We start from the raw sequence: 21,767 nt of genomic DNA on the forward strand, positions 1-21,767 counted from the left end.
AGGGTCATGCCTGAGGTATGACGGCATCAGCTGTTGCCTTCGGGAACAGCAGGCTTCTCATTAGCTCGCTTGGTAGGTACGGTCCCGGAGAGTTCTTCTGGAACCCTCGTACCCACTTCCGAAGCTTTTCCCTCACAGCATCCCTCGACTCCGTCGACTTGGGATCACCGAAACCCTCGGTCATCAAGGCCGAGCAGACGTTGCAATCCTTGGGATCCCAATATCTCAAGGTTTCAGTTGCGATGGAGCAGGGGCCATGAGACCTACACATGGAGTGACCACAAAAGTTCTTACTCTTGTGGTTGCAGTAGATGACCTCACATTTCACCTTGGTCTCCTCGTGTAAAGAAAGGAAAAGTGAAATGAGTATGGGGTAATTTATCACACTGATAGATTTATGTTTATGTATAAAATTAGCACTACTATTATCATTATAGCTTAGGATAGTAAACTAGAAAGAAAATAGGAAAGACACATATCTGCGTCTCCTGTCCAGACAATTGCTGTGACTTCCCTCGATATTAATATTTAGAATTTCCTTATTAGGGAAAACTATGGTGGAAGAGCTCTAATCTCTAGAGCTAAAGTTAGTGTATACTAGCACTAACCCTTCTATAATGAAATATTAATATTGTAGGGTAAGAAAATCAAGTTCTGATGACCTATCGCTTATCAGGATATTGAAGGAATACTTCACTTCAACATTATAATTGGTCTCAACAATGGACTGTGAAAGGACACACAGAATATGTTGGAAAATATAAACTACTGTATATTATATACTATAGTTTTCTAACTTCAGTATGTACTATACTGCAGAAATACTGGCTACTGTATAATCTTATACTGTAGTTCTGCCGCAGCATGCCGGCTAGGCTAGTACCTGACGGCACTAGCCGACAGAGAGAGGGAAAGCATGGAGAGAAGGGCTACTTTATTATTATAGTTTAGTACAATAAATAAAGTTGTAGGGACTACTATCCCTACTGCCTTCTTCCGGAATGAGGATTCAAATGGAAGGGGGGGAATGTAATCATTTTAGCTTCCATCCAGCCACAGAATCTGTTGCCGGCTGCTCTGCTGGTTCCAGGGTCTGTGGATGGCAGTCCAAGAGAGGACTGAAGAACACTCAAAGTCATAAGGGTCTCCCACTGGCAGCCGTCATGGCCGGCACAACCTTTCCCGGAGCCTTGCGTCCGTTGGGGGAAGGTCGAAGCGGCAATCAAATCGCCTTTGTAGGAGCCCGGCCGGCATCACAATCCACTTGGCAAGCGGTGAGATTGTAGTATACCGGCCAAAGATAATGCGGCGGCTAGGCCATCACTAAAAGACAGAGAGGGGAAGGGAAAAGGGTCTTATATTTTGTGTCGGAAGAAGGCGGCACATTTGCCTCCCACTTTCGGTCACAAACGCAGAAACGTAGTTTCTATACTGGCGCCGTCTTGGGCAGCAGAAGAATATCAATTCCTCAGCCCAAGACCTTGCCGGATATAAGACATGTCTTCTAGACCACAAGGGAGAAGGTGGTGGTAATTGTACTACCACTTTCGGTTGTGGACTAGGGAAGCCGGGCTTCCTATGTCTGCAACTGTAAACCGGCAGGGTAGTGACTAGTCCCCCGTCAGTAGAGTTGCCGACATCAAGACTGAATAATCTGAGTTATTGTCGTAATTCAAAACCGGGATACTCACCGGCAAAGAGGGAAGACAGAAAACACTAGCCTAGTCAAGCTGGAGTACAGTGAGCCCTCGTTTATCGCGGTAGATAGGTTCCAGACCCGACTGCGATAGGTGAAAATCCGCGAAGTAGTCACACCATATTTACGTATTTATTTAACATGTATATTCAGACTTTTAAAACCTTCCCTTGTACATAGTACTGTTAACAAACTACCCTTTAATGTACAGAACACTTAATGCATGTACTACAGTACCCTAAACTAAAACAGGCACAAATATTAAAGGAGATTTTATATCATGGGTTTCCTAAACACGTTAAAAAGCACGATAAAAAATGGCAACCAATGTTTTGTTTACGTTTATCTCTGATCATAATGAAGAAACAAATGCATTTAGTGTACACATCTGTGTATAGGTTAGTTTTTGCATCGATTATATTGATTATACAGTATGTTGATTTTGTTATTACCAATGTTTTACTTAATTTTTCTCAGGACTTCCAAATGAAAGGTTTTTCTTTATGGGCGGTGTCATAAAGTCCGCTCCATCTTCGATCGTAATAAACAAATGAAGGCATTTAACGCGCATGATGAAAGTGATAAATAATGATATTACAGTAAAAGCTTTTAGAAAATATATTACAAATATTATTTACCGTATCTATATAAAATCATACATACATAGCAAAGCAGGAAAACAATGAGAGAGAGAGAGAGAGAGAGAGAGAGAGAGAGAGAGAGTGTGAGTGTGTGTGAGTGTTGTTTTACGTACGTAAATGTAAATTTTAAACAAAAAAATAGCCCCATTTCATATAAAATAGGTTATTACAAATATTTTACTTTATCATATTACAGTAGTCTGTATAGTACTGTAAAGTTCAGTACAGTATGTTGTTGTTAGTCGTGGCGATGAAATTCTCACGAAACAAAAACACGGCATTCGATTACAACAGCTGATTCATTCTCTCTCTCTCTCTCTCTCTCTCTCTCTCTCTCTCTCTTTCTCTCTCTCTTTTCTCTCTCTCTCTCTCTCTCTCTCTCTCTTTGTGTTATACAATACTTACATATAGATGAAGAAACTGAAATTAGTTTTCTTAGTGTCAATTAGATACGAAACAAAAAAATTATGCCGAGTTTACATCCATTTCAATCGTTGCTAAAAATACGGCATCCGATTTCATCAGCAAACCACTATTTTTTGGGAAACGTCATTTTATTCTAGAAAATTGCTACTCTTTAAATAGTTAATTGTACATTAAGAAAGCGTGTACTTTTGTTTTTAAATTTCGGGTGTGTTTTAAAAATCGAGTATTGTTGACTTCTTTTTGTTTTACCTTTGGCTGTGATCAGATCAGCTGACGTCTAGCTGCCGCTCTTGAGAGCGTACGAATACACTAACAAAGTATCGTTAATACCATTTCTTAACTTATTCAAACCGTTTATACAGTTGATATTACATAAGCACTAATGTGTTATAACCTATCAAATTTTTTTGTTTATTACATTTAAAACAACACACACACACACACTCTCTCTCTCTCTCTCTCTCTCTCTCTCTCTCTCTCTCTCTTTTTATACAATACTTACTTATAGATGAAGAAACTAAAATTAGTTTTCTTAGTGTCAATTAAATACGAAACGAAAAAATTATGCCTAGTCTACATCCATTTCAATCGTAGCTAAAAATACGGCATCCGATTTCATCAGCAAACCACTATTTTTTGGGAAACATCATTTTATTCTAGAAAATTGCTACTCTTTAGATAGTTAATTGCATATTAAGAAAGCGTGTACTTTTGTTTTTAAGTTTCGGGTGTGTTTTAAAAATCGAGTATTGTTGACTTCTTTTTGTATTACTTTTGGCTGTGATCAGATCAGCTGACGTCTAGCTGCCGCTCTTGAGAGCGTACGAATACACTAACAAAGTATCGTTTATACCATTTCTTAACTTATTCAAACCGTCTATACAGTTGATATTACATAAGCACCAATGTGTTATAACCTATCAAATTTTTTTGTTTATTACATTTAAAACAACACACTCTCTCTCTCTCTCTCTCTCTCTCTCTCTCTCTCTCTCTCTGGGCTATTTTTCTCTACCTCCCATTCCTTACCTCTCTCTATCTCTCTAACAAATGATATCTTTGTTGCTCCTCACAGTTTCATTTATATTGAAAATCAATCATGATTCAATTTTCCTTACTTTCTCCAATCTCGCACTATCGGTCACATCGCGGTATTTTCGAAATTTCCGGAAAATTCGCGATACATGTATATACATGCGTTATGAAAAAAATCCGCGAAGTGGTGAATCCGCGATGGTCGAACCGCGAAGTAGCGAGGGATCACTGTACACTACTCTATGGCAAGACCAAGATAGGGTTGTCGCCTAATGGCGACACTCGAGGGAAGGTAGGGTTTACCCTTAAATCTCGAAAAGAGACGAGTATCGAATTATATAAGTAATTCTAGGAGACTATCTCCTACTGAATTGATAAAACGATACTAGAGGGTAAACGGGGATAATGTACGAAAGTATACTAAAACGCATTAGGCTAGCCTAGCGCGAGTCGAGATCTCAGCTACGCTACATCACTGAGAGACTATCGTATACGATCGAAACATTTCATAGAAGAGAAAATATACGTGCATGATCTTATCTTCACTAGTATAATTTTGCCTAAATAGCTATAATTCATTAAAGCTAAATACCAGGAACGTCGTTCTACTGACTAAATAAGGCATATATGGTGAACGACAGTGTCCAAAATGGCGCCTTCGGTGGACAGCTATGCTCCGATAAACACATCTAAATTATGCTAATTCAAGTGTGAGAAGGGAGCTAAAAATTATACACAGGAAAGATTAAATGCTCAACTTTCCAGAGGCTGAAGATGCTGGAGAATGCATGATAAATCCCAAATATTAGTAACACAACACCGAGAGCAAGCGGGAGATACACCGTGCTTAATTCGCTACTAACAAAGGAATGGGTCGCCATGTTGGGCGCTGTAGTAGTACGGGAAGGGGATCCACCGGGTAACTTTGATGAACGAAAACTCTATTCGGGGTGAAGATTGCCATGTGTCGTATCAAGAAATACGTCCCCTAATATTATGCGATATCCTTAAGAATTTTCTTAAAGGATACAGTACTCGCGCGAGGAGTTAGAATTCTGGAGACCTAATGATCACTGTAGCTAAATATCTCTTAGGAAGCTACCTAAAGGAACCTCCCATCAGGACGACATGGCTGAGCCCAAAAACCTTAGCTATATTTATACAAACTTGCCCCCCAGCCGTATCCCCCTTGAAGTCCTACCTCCAAGCAAGCTGAGCTAAATCACTGGTGTGTGAGTGGGAGTGGTAGCAAGCTACTCCCCCTACCCCTACTAACTAGTGGTATGGGCAGTTATCCCTTGCTAAATTTTAATGGCTCGTTATTTCTGCTACGTAGAAAGTAATACCCCTAAATAAATAGCTAAGGTTTGTATCGTTAGGAAAATACAAATTATCTACGAATTTGTCATTTTTATTTTCAGTGTAGAGTATTCGAGTGATAGAATACTGCATGTTTTCATTACACTGGTACTTATATGTAAATTTATTTGTATTTCAGAATTACCTGAATTGGTCGTGAAAGGTGTATCCAGACTGGTGGTTCAGGTTGTGCAAATTTACACTGACAACTCATCAAAGAGCAAGTTACGAGATGTCATCATTAAATTATCTAAGAAGCACCCAGCTTCCATTTCTCCACTTGCTGCTGCTTTTGCCCTCCATGCCCAGCCTCATGCGAATTCTCCACATTCCTCGTAAGTTTTTTGTAGTGATGCTTTGGTGAAGCAATTGTTATTGTATGACTATTGAGATCAGTCATATTCTTCTCTATGACCCCCTGCTGGCAAGACCTTTGAATCTGAATATGTAGTTCTGTGGTGAAGTTGAAATTTTTATAGTAAATTTTTATAGTAAATAAACTATCACTCATTTGCTTTTCTAAATTACTTAGAATAAATTGACCACTAAAGTGTACCTTGTGTGGTGAACCGTGGGCAGCACTAATTATTGGTTTTAACTCTCAGGGTGTTGCTATGTTTATTCACCTTATAAGAATTTAAGGGAAAAATATATTTGGATACCCTGAGGATAGAAATTATTACAGCACTACATATTGATAGCAGTCATTTTATGTGCTATTTTGGAAATTAACCCTTTTAATCCCCCCCTTGCACAAATTTATTTGTCACTCAAGTCCTTTTTTTTGGAATGTTAACTGTACGTATCTCATCTTGATATAAAAACTAGTAGTGTTAATAATTTAATTTGTTTTTAATCAAGTAGCTGAATACATTTCCTTTCCATTGGTATTCTATACAGTATAGTTTTACATGTTTTGTAAAATGTTTATTTGCACAAATGATAAAAAAAAAAAAAACTCCTATGGGGCTGAAGGGGGTAAAAATCACTGGACGTAGAATAAGTCCTTTGAAATTCAAAGGGTTAATCTCTTGTACTTCAAGATTCGATTGAATTGAAATACTACACAGCCCTACAGATGAAGAAGAGAACCAAGAGCTTTAACAATTTATTGTGGTACTGTATATCTTTATAGGGAAGTCACTTTTTTTCAATACTTGGTTTACTTTTATTAGATAATTCAGGTTTTGTATGTGAAACAAAATGCTTACTCAAGTTTTTAGTTTCTGTGTATGTATATAGTAGTGGAATGATTTTAATGCAATTGCTTGTTAAAATTTCAGCCGCGCTCTTGCTCGGATCCATTGCTATCCAGCAGAACTGGCAGCCAGAATCTGGTGCATAGCTGTAACATCACAATACCCCATTGGTTCTAAAGAAGCTACAGCCCTGACTGAAGCAATGGCCATTCATTTTACTCTGACTGTAGCAGCAAAGGATGCCGTAATGACCAGGAGAATGGATAACGCTTTAAAATCCATACTGAAAGATGAGAGGATCCTTAAGGAAGTGTGTCAGGTAAGCTGCTGTTTACTTAATGGCATTGATAGGATGAGATTACAAAGTATGAAGACCAACAGGCGAAGGTTTAGCCTTGAAATCTAATGCAACGTTCCCTCCCTGGATGGCTCTCTTGATTGGAAAGTACTGTGTAGGTTGTTTAGAGATAAAATTTTGAATTTCTATTTTAAGGCCAAGAAGCTCACACTTAGTAGATACTGTGTTTAATGCTCATTAATACCGTAAGTATAAAAGTAATGTGTTTTATGATTGAAGTTTGGTTGTTGGTGCAATTGATCATGTGAAATTATTTGAACGATAAGCATGCGTAAATGTACTCCCAGTAATTAATTTGAAAAATGTAGTGATTCATATGATAGATTTTGCTTGTTCAATATAGCAGATCATATGTTCTTAGGAAATTACTATGCTTATTAATTGCTGAATGTTTAACGTGAATGTCAATATGTTGAAAGAAATAAAATTAGAAAATATAAAATAGTTCATAGATGAAATACCTAGTTGCGTATTTCCTGTAATAATGAGTTAAGTGTGACATGTCACCTAGGTATAGAACTAAAAGTTTATCATTATTATTCAAGAATATTTTATAATTACTGTATGTATGTGCCAATGATATTTACACTTCAAAGACTTTTTAAGGAAACTTATAATCTGCGTTTGTTCCAACACGGAGTACTTACCTTGAACTACTTTCTTAGGAGTATCTGGGATCTCCTCCCAACCAACCAGAGTTTTGTGTAGTCTACCCTATACCCATTTTCTATGAGGGGTAACCTCAGGCGGAGTGATACGCGCCCTGAGGCTAACCCTGGGTCAGAGAGCATGCTTGCTCAGGTCTCGACCTCCAGTAAGTTCTCTGGTCGCGTCGCGATATCATCTTGCCGCTCTCCTTAATCCCAGTGTGACTCTTTGTGCCCCGACCCCTTTGTGTCTCACGTGGTTCCTTTGTTCTTTTCCCTTTGCTTTCCCTGTGCGTTCTTGTGTCTCGTAGTGCTTCCTACTGCGTTAAGGAGCATCTCCGCTGTTGTCCTTGGCCTATGGCTGGTAAATCGTGTGGAGCGTTTCTATCGAAACCGGAAGTAGACCCGCACTCCTTGTGTTCTTCGTGTAGGGGCAGTGTGTGTTCCCCTACCGCCACGTGTCCGGAGTGCGTGTCCTGGAACGAGGTGTAGTGGGTGCGTTATGGCACCAAAAAGAAGAAGGCAACGAAGAAGTCGCCTAGGAAGTCGAGCATCGCTTCTCCCCTTGCTTCGCCGGGCGTGTCGTTGGGCTGAGCTTCCCTGCCACCCTCCCCTACCCAGAGTAGGGGACGAGGTAAGTCCGTTGCGGGGAAGAGGCCCGTGGCCCTTCCCCAGGAGTCTGATCTGCAGGATAGTGGGGTTGTGGCGTCTTTCCAGGCAAGTGTGGGGCCTGAGGGAGGGTCGGGAGTGTGTGGGAGACGGAGTCCTGGTGCAAGCAGGGCACATCTCCTCTGATGAACCTATGTGGGGGAAAAATGTCCCTAATTCTTCTCCAGCCTCCTGGGCTTGTTTTTCAGGAACTTCTGCAGCCGAAGGTACCGCTGAGAAGGAACACTCGCCGACATCAGACCCCTTGCGTGGGTACCCCCGAAGAACACCCTTCAGGTCCCCGCTGAGAATGGAAGAGGGCTTCGGTTCCTGGTCCCCCACTGAAGAGCGTCCGCGCTCCCCTCCAGCGCCATCTGCTACGTTTCCGGATGTCTTCTTACAGGCCCCGCCGTCGGTCGAGCGTCGAGGGATCCCTCCTACGTCTTCACGTGAGTCGGGCCCGCCTAAACGGGCCTACAAGTCCTCAGGTTCGTCAGTCGAAGCTTTTTCCTGCTCCTTGGAGGACGAAGCCCGTAGAAAACACAGAAGACATTGAGAGAAGTCCCGCAGGAGGCACTCCCGTTCGCGCTCCCGCTCCAGGTCTCGCCACGGGAGAAGACGTTCCGGATCCCCTAGAAGGAAATGGAGGAGAAATGGCTCCCCAGACGAAGAGTGGGTGGTTATCCCTCGCAGCAGACTGTTGTATTTAGCAGCGGTCCCAGGATCTTCAGGTTGGCGCCCTAGAGCCCTTTTCACCGAGAGATACTCTTCCAGTAGCAGATTCGACCAATAGAGGGAGTCGTCGTTCCAGCTCCCAGCAGACAGGCATAAGTCCGCGAAGGTTCCGGCTCCATCTGGCCAGTGGAGAGAGTCGCCCCTTCGGTCTGGCAGCCGCGTCCAGACCTCCAAGACATCCCTGAGCCATCAGGATCGTGAAGGACGGCTCCCCTCGTCGAGTAGACCCGCAGACACGTGGTCCTCCGTGAGGAAGGATAGACCGAGGACGGAGGCCTCCGTCTCGACGGCTATGCCCGTTCTTCAACCAGAACCCCAGTAGATGGAGAGGACCAAGGCCTTGGCTTCTCCCCGTACGAAGGCCTCCGACGGAGGTGCCCCGTCGCATGCAGCAGTTCGTCCTGCGGAGGAGCTGGACGATCAGGGGGAGGGCTCAGTAGTGAAGGTATCAGCCTATCGCAGAGTGATAGGCCTCATCCGGAGACACCACAGGCTAGACGAGCCCGAGCCCTCCTCTGAGGAATTCTGGTAGTCCAGTCTCAACAGACTGGTAGATGCCCCCGTCCAGCAGAGACCCTTCCTGGCCCTTCCCCTAGCCAGGGATGTGAAGCTAGGTAGAGCCCACGTAGACAAGATTGTGGCCAACCACGCCGAGGCTCCCAAGAACCAGAGTTCCTCCAAACTACTACAGGGCCTGAAGTCCCAGAGCAAGTTTTACCTACCGGAGGGCCACCGTGCTGGCGCATGTACCCTGGAGCCTGCACTCGCCGTTTTGGGACGAGGAGCTGTGGAAGAGAGAGCCTCGTCAGCACCAATCTGTTTTTCTCGTCAGCACCAATCTGTTTTTCTCCTGCGGAAGCCACCATGATGGAGGAGATTGCGAAGGACCTGGTGAACGTCTCCTCGTGGCTGGATTGGTGGTCTTCTACCCTGGTGGGCGTCCAGGCATCGTACGACCTCACAATCCCAGAAAATCAGCACAGGCCGCCAACTGGGTCCTACGGAGGAGGGACACGGTCCTTAACAAGATAACCAGACGGCTCCCCGACCTCTAGAGAGGCGAGGTCCCTAAGAAGCCTAACCCTGTGGGATGACTCGATTTTCCCCCTGAAGGCAGCTGAGGAGTTGATTGAAAGGGTCAGAAAACTCAAGGACCAGGGCGATCCCAGACCTCCCCCAGTGAGGAGGCCCGCGCACAGAAGGTCGACCTCCGATGTTCCTCCGCCATCTTACTTTTCGGATATACTGTATCTCAGCACGGTCTCAGAAGGTTTAAGGCCACTACCACCTCCTAAAGTATAAGTCTCCTAAGAAAGTAGTTCGAAGTAAGTACTCCGTGTTGGAACAAATCACAAATTTTTAAGTAATTTGTATTTTTCCTAACAGTACTTACCTCGAACTACTTTTGGGTAACGGCCCGCCCTTCCTTCCCCGAGTGCCTTATGGAATTTTTAGAGACCTAAAATTACCAAGAACTTACTGGAGGTCGAGACCTAAGCAAGCATGCTCTCTGACCCAGGGTTACTCTCAGGGGGCGTATCACTCCGCCTGAGGTTACCCCTCATAGAAAATGGGTATAGGGTAGATTACATAAAACTCTGGTCGGTTGGGAGGAGATCCCAGATACTCCTAAGAAAGTAATTCGAGGTAAGTACTGTTAGGAAAAATACAAATTACTTAAAAATTTGTGATGTTTGTATGACAATACATCCTTGTGGTGTAAGTGCTGTCATTGCACCTCACACGGTGTACTGTAGGCATTACATAAAGGTTTTTGCAGTGTCCTTTTAGTCCCAAGTTTTAGTCTTTGCCTAAGTTTCAGTTTTTGTTCTTCCATCTTGCTGTGTAACCTCTCAATTTTTACTTCTTTGCAACTGCTGGAATTTTCCCCTATTGTATAACAATACTGAATTTCCTCCTTTATGGCCCAAAGTCACATATTCATCCCATCATTTCCCCTTAACTAGATGAGATTACTTATTAAAAAGTAAGCTCATGATTCGCAAAATCATATAAGTTTCTTGATTTTTACCTCTGCCAATGAAGTTGGAGGGAGGTTATGTTTTACACCCGGTGTGTGTGTTTGTTTAGGAAATTCGTGGCCACAATTTTAATAGTAATGAAACTTGCAGGGATTAAAAGTTATGCAAAAAGCTGGAAATTATGAAATTTTGGAAGGTCAACGTCACAGTCAAGCAAAATGTCCAATTCACGTAATCAGCCATAAGTTTGGACATGATTGTCACAGAGACTTCAAACTTGGTTCATATTTGAATTTATGAAAATCCACCCCAATTAATAAATGGTAAGGTCAAAGGTCAAGGTCAAGCAAAAGGTCAAGTTTTGGTCATTAACTATACGGCCACAATTTTAATCGTAAATGAAACTTGCAAGGATTTTGAAATGTTTTGTAAAGAGCTGGAAATTATTAAATTTTGGAAGGTCAAAGGTTAAGGTCACAGATGAGCTAAACATCCAAAATCAGTCCAAAAGGTCGAGAAATAAGCTGCCCTGGCAGAGGTCTGCGCTCTACTGAGTGCCCCATAGTTTTTTCTTTAATGCATTACTGTGCATTATCTGTTTCAAATAGTATTAACCTGTATCATGGAAAATGTTAAAAGATATATTCACAGCCAGGACTTCACTTTTTTTTTCCAGCAAAGTAAAGAAATTTATTTTACTTCTTTGATATGCATCTGTAAAGTTTGACTACTTTAAAAGGATATCAACATATGTAAACTAAAGAAAATTACTGGACAAACAGCAACCAGTTGAAAGTACATAAACAAATCTGAGTGTTTGGATGTGGTATGCCTCAGACTCGTTTCTCTTGAGGCCAAGAATTTCAAATGGTTAACTGTACAGTATAAAGGCATGTTATACCATTTCAAGTTTTTGAAGAATTGTCAGTACAGTGTTTTCAGTTGCAAATTAGGATGAGTGGATGAGTGGTTTTAACATATGCTGATGCTGCTGCTGCTGTTTTTTTTTTTTTTTTTTTTTGTTTTTTTTTTTTTTTTTTGTACAGTTTTAGAAAACAAGAGGTTTAATTTGGAGAAAAGTATGAAAAACCAAGCCTTGCAAGTTTGGTTGAAAACAATATAATTTTGTAAAAGTAAGTCAAGGTGAAAACCATACAATATTACAATAAAATATTTTTTAAGATTAAAGTTTTTAGTTTTGAAAATTTAGTCCATTAAATGTGCATATCTCCAATCCATGTTTATTGTTGGGTACAATACTGAAAAATGAAGTGTATGATAAAATTTGAAGAAAAGATAATGCTCAGGAATTTTGTAGGTGTGTTGAGAAAATTCTCTAGGTTTTACTCAATATGAAATAATGTTAAGATATTGATAGTTGTGGCATTATATTTTCTTCCTATTTTTTCAGTCTGTTGTTAGAGGAGAAATAAGCCTTCATTGCATGATTCTTGGAGGCCATTTGCTACAGAAGATGGCTGAAGCCAAATGTTCCCCACCAGTGGAAAACTTCAAGCAAGCTCTAACAGAAGCCTATGTCAAGCATATTCTCCAGTCTAAAATAAAGGTAAATAGATCGAGGACAGTGGCTCCTCAACATCCAGATATCTGCATTGAGGTTTCTTTAACTATATACAACTTTGAAATTTTAGGTATGATTCTTGATTGCAAATTTGCTTTTGAGAAACATATTGGGCCTATTTCTTCTTCAATAGCCCCCAAAATTGTGTATTGAGAATGTTTTCAAGATTTTTGGTGATTAATCTATTCTGAAGACATTTTTTATTGTTTTGACTATTGTTTTCCTGTCTGTTCTTCAGCTGTTGACTTTCATCTTAATTTGTTTGACAGAAAGTTATGGTCTGTTGAGTTCTTATTCCGGATTTTGTAATTAATCTCTGGCACTATTGTTAAGTTGGTTTTTTATTCATGTTACATAAGATTTTTCATATTTCCCACCATCATTTTGCATTTAAATCTTCCTAGACAAAGTAATACTAGGTATGCAGTTAATTCTAACAGTCATGCCTTCTTCATTATAAGGCTCAACTCTAGTCCGTATTCTAGAAGTTTTATTCCAGCTGTAGCCAGATTGTGGAATGATCTTCCTAATTAGGCAGTTAAATCAGGGAACTTTAGAAGTTTAAACTTGAACTGAGGGATTTTATGTTGAACATGCTGACATAAGTCTCTCTTCATAGTTTATATATGATGGATATATTTTGACATTGTTACTGATCTTAAAATATGTTATCGTCTTTATTCATTACTTCTCATGTAGTTTATATCCTTATTTCCTTTCCTCACTTGGCTATTTTTCCCAGTTTGAGCCCTTGGGCTTAGCATCCTGCTTTTTCAACTATGTTTGTAGTTTAGCTAGTAATAATGATAATAATAATAATGATAATTTTAGGATTGAATACCTTTTAAACTTTTAAATTGATTTAGAACCTGGACTATTGTGTTCTATATTAAAACTAAATTTTGAGTCAAAGTAGGTATTCTAATTTAGGGGTAATTGCACATACTATTCTCCAATTGCTGTAGTAGCCAGTACTTTGCTGATTAAATAGAAACTGTTTAGTTCTTCTAATATTAAGTTGATGCACTATTGATACAGGATTGACAAGAATTTTAGTTTTCATTGTTTTCAATATAGTTGGATAATAGAAAATGATATTGACTAAAAAGTGTACAGTATACAATACTTTAGTTTCAAAAAATGAAGCAGATGCATTGGGCTATCCCTCCCTCTCATCCCTGTAAATGGGGGAACCGCTTCTACAAAGCTGTAGCCACTGTAGATTGTGCAAAAGGTTCTTAGCAATATCTCTTTGCCCCCAGCTTTATTACTTATACGTTTCATCTTACTTTAATTTTACCTTGCTTCAATTTTTAAATCCCATTTAGGAAACAATCTTTCAGCCTATCCTTGTGAGAGAATATTAATGGGACACAATGTTCATGTTACATTAATTTATAATAAAGTACAGGAATGTTTTTTCCTTGGAATGTAGTTACTAATGCTATCCATCTTTTGTCTTTACTCTGTTTTGTTTCTTAAAAGAAAATCATGCTTTTTGGTATGCTCCCCCAGGGGTTATGTTGGTTTTGAATAAGTGATCTTCCTTTTCAGCCCCGACCTTTCGCACTGGAACAGACACGGCCACTTCTTCGACAGTTAACTCATGAAGACTTCTCAGAGATATTACTACCAGCAGCCAAGAAATTCTTATTAAGAAATCCGGAGGTCATCTTGTGCGCTGTAGCCCATTTGTGTTCTGGACTCAATCTTGACCTTAGTAAATATGTTACTGAAATTATCAAGACACTTGCAAGTAAGTATAATTTTTTATACTTTGTTGATTTCTGTATTTACCAGAAAAAATAGTATTGTAAAGGTTTGCAGTTTCTTTAAGGCAGTCAATGCATTGACAGTTATAGTTTGCATTTCTGAAGTAAAGTTAGTTTTATACTGGATTTTAGTCAATATTTGGATGTAATATAAATTTACTGTATTTTTTCTTGCAAAGCATGTTTGTTTTATGAGGTATTTACATTTGTTAAAGTTATATTTATTAAACAGTAGGTAAGATTTGCGAGTTATATTTATTTGTAAAGAGCATTGCATGCAGTGCTTTTAGGAGGATCAAGTTATGTAGAAAAGAGCACCAAGAGGGCATTGTGACCAGAGACCCTTGATCTCTCTCTGTTATCATCTCATTTTCAGCTAATTAGTACTTAGTTTAAGGAACAACATGTATTCTCCTCGATCATTAGAACCAAGAAACATTCTTTCAGATGCTTTTAACCATGGCAAAGCTTGTTCATCATTGGACATCTCATGTTTTTCTTTATTTATCACAGAAAGACAACTAACATTTTTGATTTTCGGGTTCTCTCAGAGTTCATTTTCAATTTAGTTATCTTGTCATTGTAACTCCTGCATGGTAGCAGGAATTTTGGTAAAAATTGATATAAAGTAGACCTTCATGTTTAGATTTACATATTTCTGTCTTTGGATGGTCTTATCATGCTTACATTATCATCACAACTTCTATGTGGTTGAAGAGGTTTCATTCGTACTAGGTACAAAGGTAGACCATTATGCATAATGTGCATAAAAGGAAGTCATTTTCTTGTCCATTAGTGTGGCTTGTCACTTGCACCTTGCCATTGCAACTCTTACATAGTCATTGGGGTTTCAAGTCAAACTTGATAGTACAAAGTTATGTCATAATGTATAGATTATTTGCTTGAATAGGTGTCATCTCCATTGATTCTTAATGGTTGAAGTGATATCAGTCCATGTTTTTAAGGGCTTTATCCAAATGTGTTGTTTTAGTTAAAAAAAATCACTAATGAAGTTCTAATGGCAGGTAACAAAGTAAGTGACTTTGATCATCACTTTTCTATTAAAAATAACTCCTAGTGGAGTCGGTTACAATTTCTTTTTTATTTTTTGCAGGCCCACTTCATGCCAAGGAGGACCAAGTGCGTGATGATACTGTTGAAGTATGTCGCCAGCTTGCTAAGCAGTGTAGTGAAGCTTCTGCAATAGATACATTTATTAAACTTCTATTTGACGTATTTTTTGGGTCTGATGGAAAACTCACTGTAACTACACACAAAATGTCTGTTTTGCAGGTACAGTAATAGAATGTTTTGAAAAGTTTTTATTTGAATCTTTATGCAAACTTAAATCTTGTTAGGTTCTTTGTACCTTAGATAAGGTTTCCTTTTATGGTTTTACATAGGTAATGAATTCTCTTCTGCCTTGGCCCAGTTGGGGCTTATTTGCAAGCCACATATTGATGTATCTAAAGGGTCTTTGCAACATCCCTTCAGTCCAGGTGCACTATTTTCTACTCTTATTTTCCCATCTCATCCTTTTGTTATTTTCTGAGTTAGTGATAAAATTTCTTTCAACCTTATAAAAATAGAGCAATGTGACATATTTTTAAACAAAATTCTAGTAAGATGATAATAGTAATTACTATTGTTCTGCCTTGTGCATTTTTGGCAAATATTTCTACCCGGTCAAAGTGTTCTTTCAAACCTATTTCCATGATTTTCTAACCCTTCCACTGGTTTTGGTACTGCTGTTTTTTATCAACTGACTTCTGGCTAGCTATTCTCCCTTTTTCTTCATATGTCCAAATTAGCTCAGTTTATTTTTGGTACAACACTTCTCTCCCACAAGTGTGTTACTGCTGTCAGAGTGACTGGTCTGTCACTCTGGATGTGACACTAAGGTTCTTTGTGCCTATGTGTATACAAGCCTTTTGTCCTATAAAATAGGAAATGTGTCCTCAGTGAAGCTGGAACGGAATTTGAGATTATTAATGAGGTAGTTAATGACAGGTGATGAACGTGTGAGTAGCCCTTCCCCAACTTGTCGGAAGCTCTTCACTTCTGTCTTTGGCTGAAACGAGTAAGGATGTACTGTTGCAGCCTTTTTAAAGTGAATGCTGGTCTAGTTCTCAATTATTGATTTGAAACAGGAAATTTATACTTGCTGGAGAAATGATGGACATTGCAACCTATTTACGGCTAAAATAGCTCTAGATCGGAGACTGTGCTCCTCGTAGGGGCCATGCTTGTTTGCGATCATCCCCTTGTGCTCATTGTAGGTCGTAGCCACTTCTGCGGTGGTAGGCGTATGCCTTGAAACAGGAGCAAATGAGCTAAGTCTTCTCCGGATTTTGTCTTGGCAACGCTCAAGAAAGCAACATCGAAGTCATTTGCCTCTTCTGTTCTCTCATTGAGTGCATCTGCTACCGCTGCTTTTGGCCATACCCACCTTGAATAATCCTTGGGAAGTACTGTATGTGTCAGGAGCAAAGAACCCTCAGATCTATGTTGGCGGGCTTTTCAGGTTCTGCACCCCTTTGGAAGTTGGAGGCTATTCTCTAGTTGCCATGAATACTACTAAAGACTAGTTTGACCTAAGGAAGGCTTGGTTCTCCTTAGGTCTATCAGATAGGTACTGTATGTATGACCTTGTTGAGGGAGCTGGTAGCAAAGGCTACCTGGTCCCCTGTTTCCCTAATGCCAGTGTCTCCTTCGGTGATGCCAGAGCTGAAAGGCATGGTTGGTGTGTCCCCTGTGTCAGTGTCCTCAGTGATTTTCCCAGTGGTGCTCCCTCCTAAGCCTAAAAGAACTGTTAAAGTTTGTCCTTGACACCAGTGTTGGTGAGAAAAGCTAAGCTTCAGGCCCAGATGTGCTGGTTGCTCCAGCGCTGGGTGTTGCCCTCTTCTTACATCACCCCTGACCCAGTCACCCTGTGTATGTCACCCCTACCCCTCTGCTCATCACCCCAACCCTTGTGTTTGTGGTTTCGGGGTTATTTGTTCCTGCGCTTGTGTCACAACCCACTGTGAGTGTGACCACTACATCTCCTGGACTGTGTTAGCCAGTGTTGTGGTTCTTTTTGGAGAAAATTGCAAGGTTTCTCCCCTCAGGAGCTTTATCACCATTGCCTGCTCAGATCTTAATTCCTCTGCTTGGAGAGCTGGAAACAAGGTTGTGAAAGAGGAAGAAACGTGCTTCTTCCTTTTCTGACTCCTCTTTGACTTCTGACTCGGATTCTGACGCTTCTTTTGAGAAGAAGAAAAGGAGGAAGAGGTTGAAGTCCAGGAAGAACATTCACAGTATTATTATTATTATTACTTGCTAAACTACAACCCTAGTTGGAAAAGCAGAATTCTGTAAGCTCATTAGTATGGAAATGGCTCCTTATGACACGATCTCTCTTTCTGGGATGGGGAGGTGATCAACACTGATGCAAGGTTCCCATGTTCTGTCCCCCATGGGGATGTGCACAGGGTGTTGGGGCCATGGTTCATGTTACCCTGGTATAGGCTATGGCTACCATATATTTTCTGTTCCTCAATTGATGGAGGAACTTTGCTGCCCTTGAGTGCTTCCTATCTGGACGATGGACTTCTGCTCCTCCATCAAGTTGCGATATTCTAGTAGAATGGATTGAGAGGATAGCACCACTCAATGCAATAAAAAACAAAGAATTGGGGGCTGAAGGACCTTTTTCCAGGGCCTCGGGGCATGGGGCCCTTTGGGTTCTATCCCCAATCACCAGATGAAAGGGTGCGAGTTACTCGTGCCAGGAATTCTTCCCCTGCTGCTGTTGGATTTCCTGGGCCTTCTTCAGCCCTCGATTACATAGCTGGTTTTATCCTTAGGGTAGAGCGATCGTACTTGTGGGAGGAAGTGAATCTCAGGAACAACTTTCTGTACTCATTACCCCAGCTGGGTATGAGGGTTCTTGGGATTTGTCTGCCCCTAAGAATGATCTTGGACCGGTGCTGATATAGGCAGACAGTTGTGAGGTAGAGTGTTCTTTCGTGAATGTCCTTGCACTCGTTTGATAGTGTAAGTTTGGGAGACGTGACATTGGCTGCGCCTTCTTGGAAAACTTTGGTGCCCCTCAAGGGCTGAGGCCCTCCCTGGAGTTCGTCTGGTCAGATGTGGCTAGTTTGGCCTTGACGATCAGGTCGATGTATCTGAGAACACACTAGCTTCCATCCGGTTAAACAAGATCTTGCTCCCACCTACTCCCAGGGCAGAAAAGGTTCTATGCACCAGAGCTTGCTGCGTCATCACCTCTTCAGGTTGACCTGTCAGTGTGTGGACTGATAATAGGACTATCCTTGGAGAGACTCAAGGCAGAAGGCTTGTATTCCATGGCCTCCCTTCAAGATGTCTCTTGTTTTGACCAGTGGTTAGGTTTAGTGATGTCTACTGCCAAGTTGATGGCATTATCAACCCTGGAGTATCTTGCTGTCCGGTGGGAAGGAAGTGACCTTCCTGACACACCATACAGCAAATCATTGGGCCAACTGAGTTTTGAAGGGGAGAGATGCTTTCGTGTCCCAATTCTCAAAGTAAGTTGGCTCAGAGATAGCTCTGACACTGAAGAACAAGTTGGTGCAGCAACCACAACTCTCCTTCCAGGGTGTCGATGCAGGCTGGGGTTCAGAAGTGGAGACTACTTCGTAGGACGCAGTGATCAAGCATGCAGTCTCTTTTAATGGCCCAGCCCTTTGAAGGGAGCATTGCCAAACCCTCAGGTTCGGCCATGCTTGAGAGACCGAATGCAAGGAAGGCCTCAGGAACTTTTCCTAGATAGGTCCTAATCAGGACTGCTTGCAGCCTCTTCTGAAAGGAGTACATGCACAACCCTTTTGAACCACCCAACCTGGTCTTTCCAGGAAGGGGGCCAGCAAGAAGAAGGAAGGGAGAGAGAAATGCTGATGCCAGTGTTCCCTCTCTCCCGCTGCTGAGGTTAGGTGATGCTTGTCGTGTCATTGGGCACCCTGGCAGAGATGCGGGGCCGAATGTTGGGTACCAAGTGTCTATCAAGACAGTTACTTATTACTCTTTTAGGACCATCTGCCTCCCTATCTCTGGCCATGCTGACAGAAGTAGAGGAATGTTGAAGACTGCACTCAAAGTCGTTCGTGAAGTCTCTTAGCTTCTATAGTCAACTCTTCCTGGTATAGAAGTAATCTGGGTGCTGGAGACCTGTCATTGACCTTCCTCTAAACAAGTTTGTGCGTCAAACGAAGTTCAGATGTAAACCGTTCTCTCTGTGGCAAGTTTCAGGAGAGAGGGAGACTTCATCCTTTCGATGGACCTGAGGGATATGTAGTTTCAAGTACCCATGCATCAATCCTCTCATAAGCCCTTTATGAAGTGTACTGTTGGGTTTTCTTGCGTGCGCTCACCATCTGTTGTCAGCTACCTTGTTAATGATTTCAACTGCTGTTCCAGCTCTTCTGAGTTCATGTTCCTTATTTTAGATTATGCTGGTTTTGTATAGCTATAAAAAATAAAAATTTCTTTTAATTTATTTTTTTTTAGTAATTAATAATGTTTTACCTTATGTTCATAGGAATTGGTTTTCAGTGTCCAAACTCTTAAGCTAGTTTTGATTAATGAAATATTGTTATTGTTTGATTACAGCTTTATTGCTAATATTTCTGATATATATTTTCACTTGCAGGGTGTAGAAGCTGTAAGTGAACACAGTGTTACTGGTAACAGTGCATATGGATTGTCTGTCACTGTAGTTGAGAAGATGATTAAAGTTCTTGAGACTGAGAGTCATGAAGGGTCTCTTATCCAAGCGCTGTCTGCCCTTACTGCTTGGTCAACAAAATTCACAAATGACATACCCCAAAAACTTTTAGATTTCATTCCTGTGAGTATGACTAAATTGACTTGGTTCCTTAGATTTAGGTTTATGAGTAAATTCATTTGGTTCCTTAGATAAAGGTTTACTGTAAACTACCTTGTAGTGTGACACACAGTTGTATGAGTGATACACACAGTTGTATGAGTGGCACACACTGTGCTATATGAGTGACAATTCTGTGAGTGATGCACATACACAGTTATATGATGGACACACATTCAGTTATATAAGTGACACAGTTATATTAGTGATACACAGTTAGAGGAGCAACACACAGGCAGTTATAGTAGTGACAGTTATATACAGTTTATACTTTCGGGAAGAAAATATTTACTTTAAATAAACAACAGAGCTTAAAGGCGTTGGAAATATTGAGTATTTTTATTGTAAAATTAGGAAGGAGAGGAAAAGGCAAAAACAGGTTTGGGAATAATAATTGCCCAAGAAAAATTATTTGAAAAGAATATATGAGGACATTATAAAAGAGTAGAATTATAATTCATTGAAAGAAAAAATTAAGTGATGGTGGCTGGGTATATGTGAAGCTTCCAAAATGTCCTCTGATATCTGTGGCTTGGCACCTACAGTACAACCAGAGTGTAGAGTACTGTACCTTGTATTATGCCTGAGAGATAATGTCCGAGCTGTTAAAGAAATGAACTAGTGTTGTTTTGTCATTTCAGAAAGGCATTTCTTTAAAAACATCTACAACTGCTGTTAGAGCAGCCTACGTCCGTTGTCTACAGGGCTGCATAACCACATCCAATGCTCATAAAGCTGCTGCATTAATTCCAAGTCTTCTTACCAGCGTAGAGAAAGCCCTGACCCAGAGTACCCAGGTAGGTGGTAGTGCTCTTTCTTTAAATTAGTGTCCATTGATGAAAGATGAAGATGGCTCATATGCAGTCATAGTAGTAGCATGCCTTGTTATGCCTTGTGATACTCTTTTAATAAAAAAGGTAGAAGATTTTCTAATAACCACATCCATACATAATGTTTCTGTATTATGATTGTAGTAGGGGGTATTGGAAAGTTCATTATATTAACTTGATTCAACTTTTAATTTATAGTGTACAGTACTTTTATCATCTGAGCTGGATGAAGATTTTGCTTATGTATTAATGATATATTTCTCTTCCAATGTCAGATTCCAATGTTGATGGAAGCTTTGACATCATCTGTGTTGCTTTTAAAACTGGGTTCAGCAGATGTCTCCTTAGAGGATAAAGTTGCTCCGGTATGGAACACAGGTCTTGATCTTCAAAAAGGACATTTCACGGGAGAAAAGTTTTTCACACAATCGTCAGAAGATGGTAAAATGTTTTAGATAATTAAGATTTTATTCATTGGCTATATTAGAATGTTTTTCATGAAAGAATGGATCATTGTTTTAGTGTTCATTTTGCCAGTCAAGATATATTTAAATTAGAAATTAGTCATTAATGGTTCAATAACTAGTTGAATAATGCTGTGTTCCTGCTGGTGAATGCACTCCCTAGGATTTGAAGTTTTGTATTGTTTTCTGCTTGGTCCAGAATTTACTTATACTATTTGATCTTTCTTATTGTATCAATATGTTTAGTTTGGTCCACTCTTTAAACTTATTGCTGCTCTATATTTTGTCAACATAGTTGAGCCTTTTTTAGGGGTTTTAGGATGTCTTCACTAAATGAATATACATTTACAAAAAAATCATCAGAAGTTGATGTTGTAAGTAGCTGTGTTTAGAACATAACCAGTACATGATTAAGGTAAACCATTTTGTTTAGTGTTTAATTTTTGTCATAACAAACCAATTTAGGGTTGAAAATTGTTTCAATCCAT

The 21,767-nt window shown here is 40.3% G+C and overlaps 1 protein-coding gene across 1 annotated transcript in view; it reads left to right on the top strand.

Annotated features, from left to right (window-relative positions):
- Nucleotides 1-21,767, top strand: part of l(3)80Fj (lethal (3) 80Fj) — an 89,901-nt gene that overhangs the window by 23,889 nt on the left and 44,245 nt on the right. The window contains exons 3-10 of the mRNA XM_068388158.1: nt 5,297-5,492; nt 6,441-6,675; nt 12,138-12,293; nt 13,863-14,064; nt 15,195-15,373; nt 19,752-19,949; nt 20,627-20,782; nt 21,091-21,256. Of these exons, the coding sequence (XP_068244259.1) occupies nt 5,297-5,492; nt 6,441-6,675; nt 12,138-12,293; nt 13,863-14,064; nt 15,195-15,373; nt 19,752-19,949; nt 20,627-20,782; nt 21,091-21,256 (1,488 nt within the window). The remainder of the gene's footprint in view (nt 1-5,296; nt 5,493-6,440; nt 6,676-12,137; nt 12,294-13,862; nt 14,065-15,194; nt 15,374-19,751; nt 19,950-20,626; nt 20,783-21,090; nt 21,257-21,767) is intronic.

The sequence above is a fragment of the Palaemon carinicauda genome, chromosome 15, assembly GCF_036898095.1.
Source record: "Palaemon carinicauda isolate YSFRI2023 chromosome 15, ASM3689809v2, whole genome shotgun sequence".
NCBI classification, from domain to species: domain Eukaryota; kingdom Metazoa; phylum Arthropoda; class Malacostraca; order Decapoda; family Palaemonidae; genus Palaemon; species Palaemon carinicauda.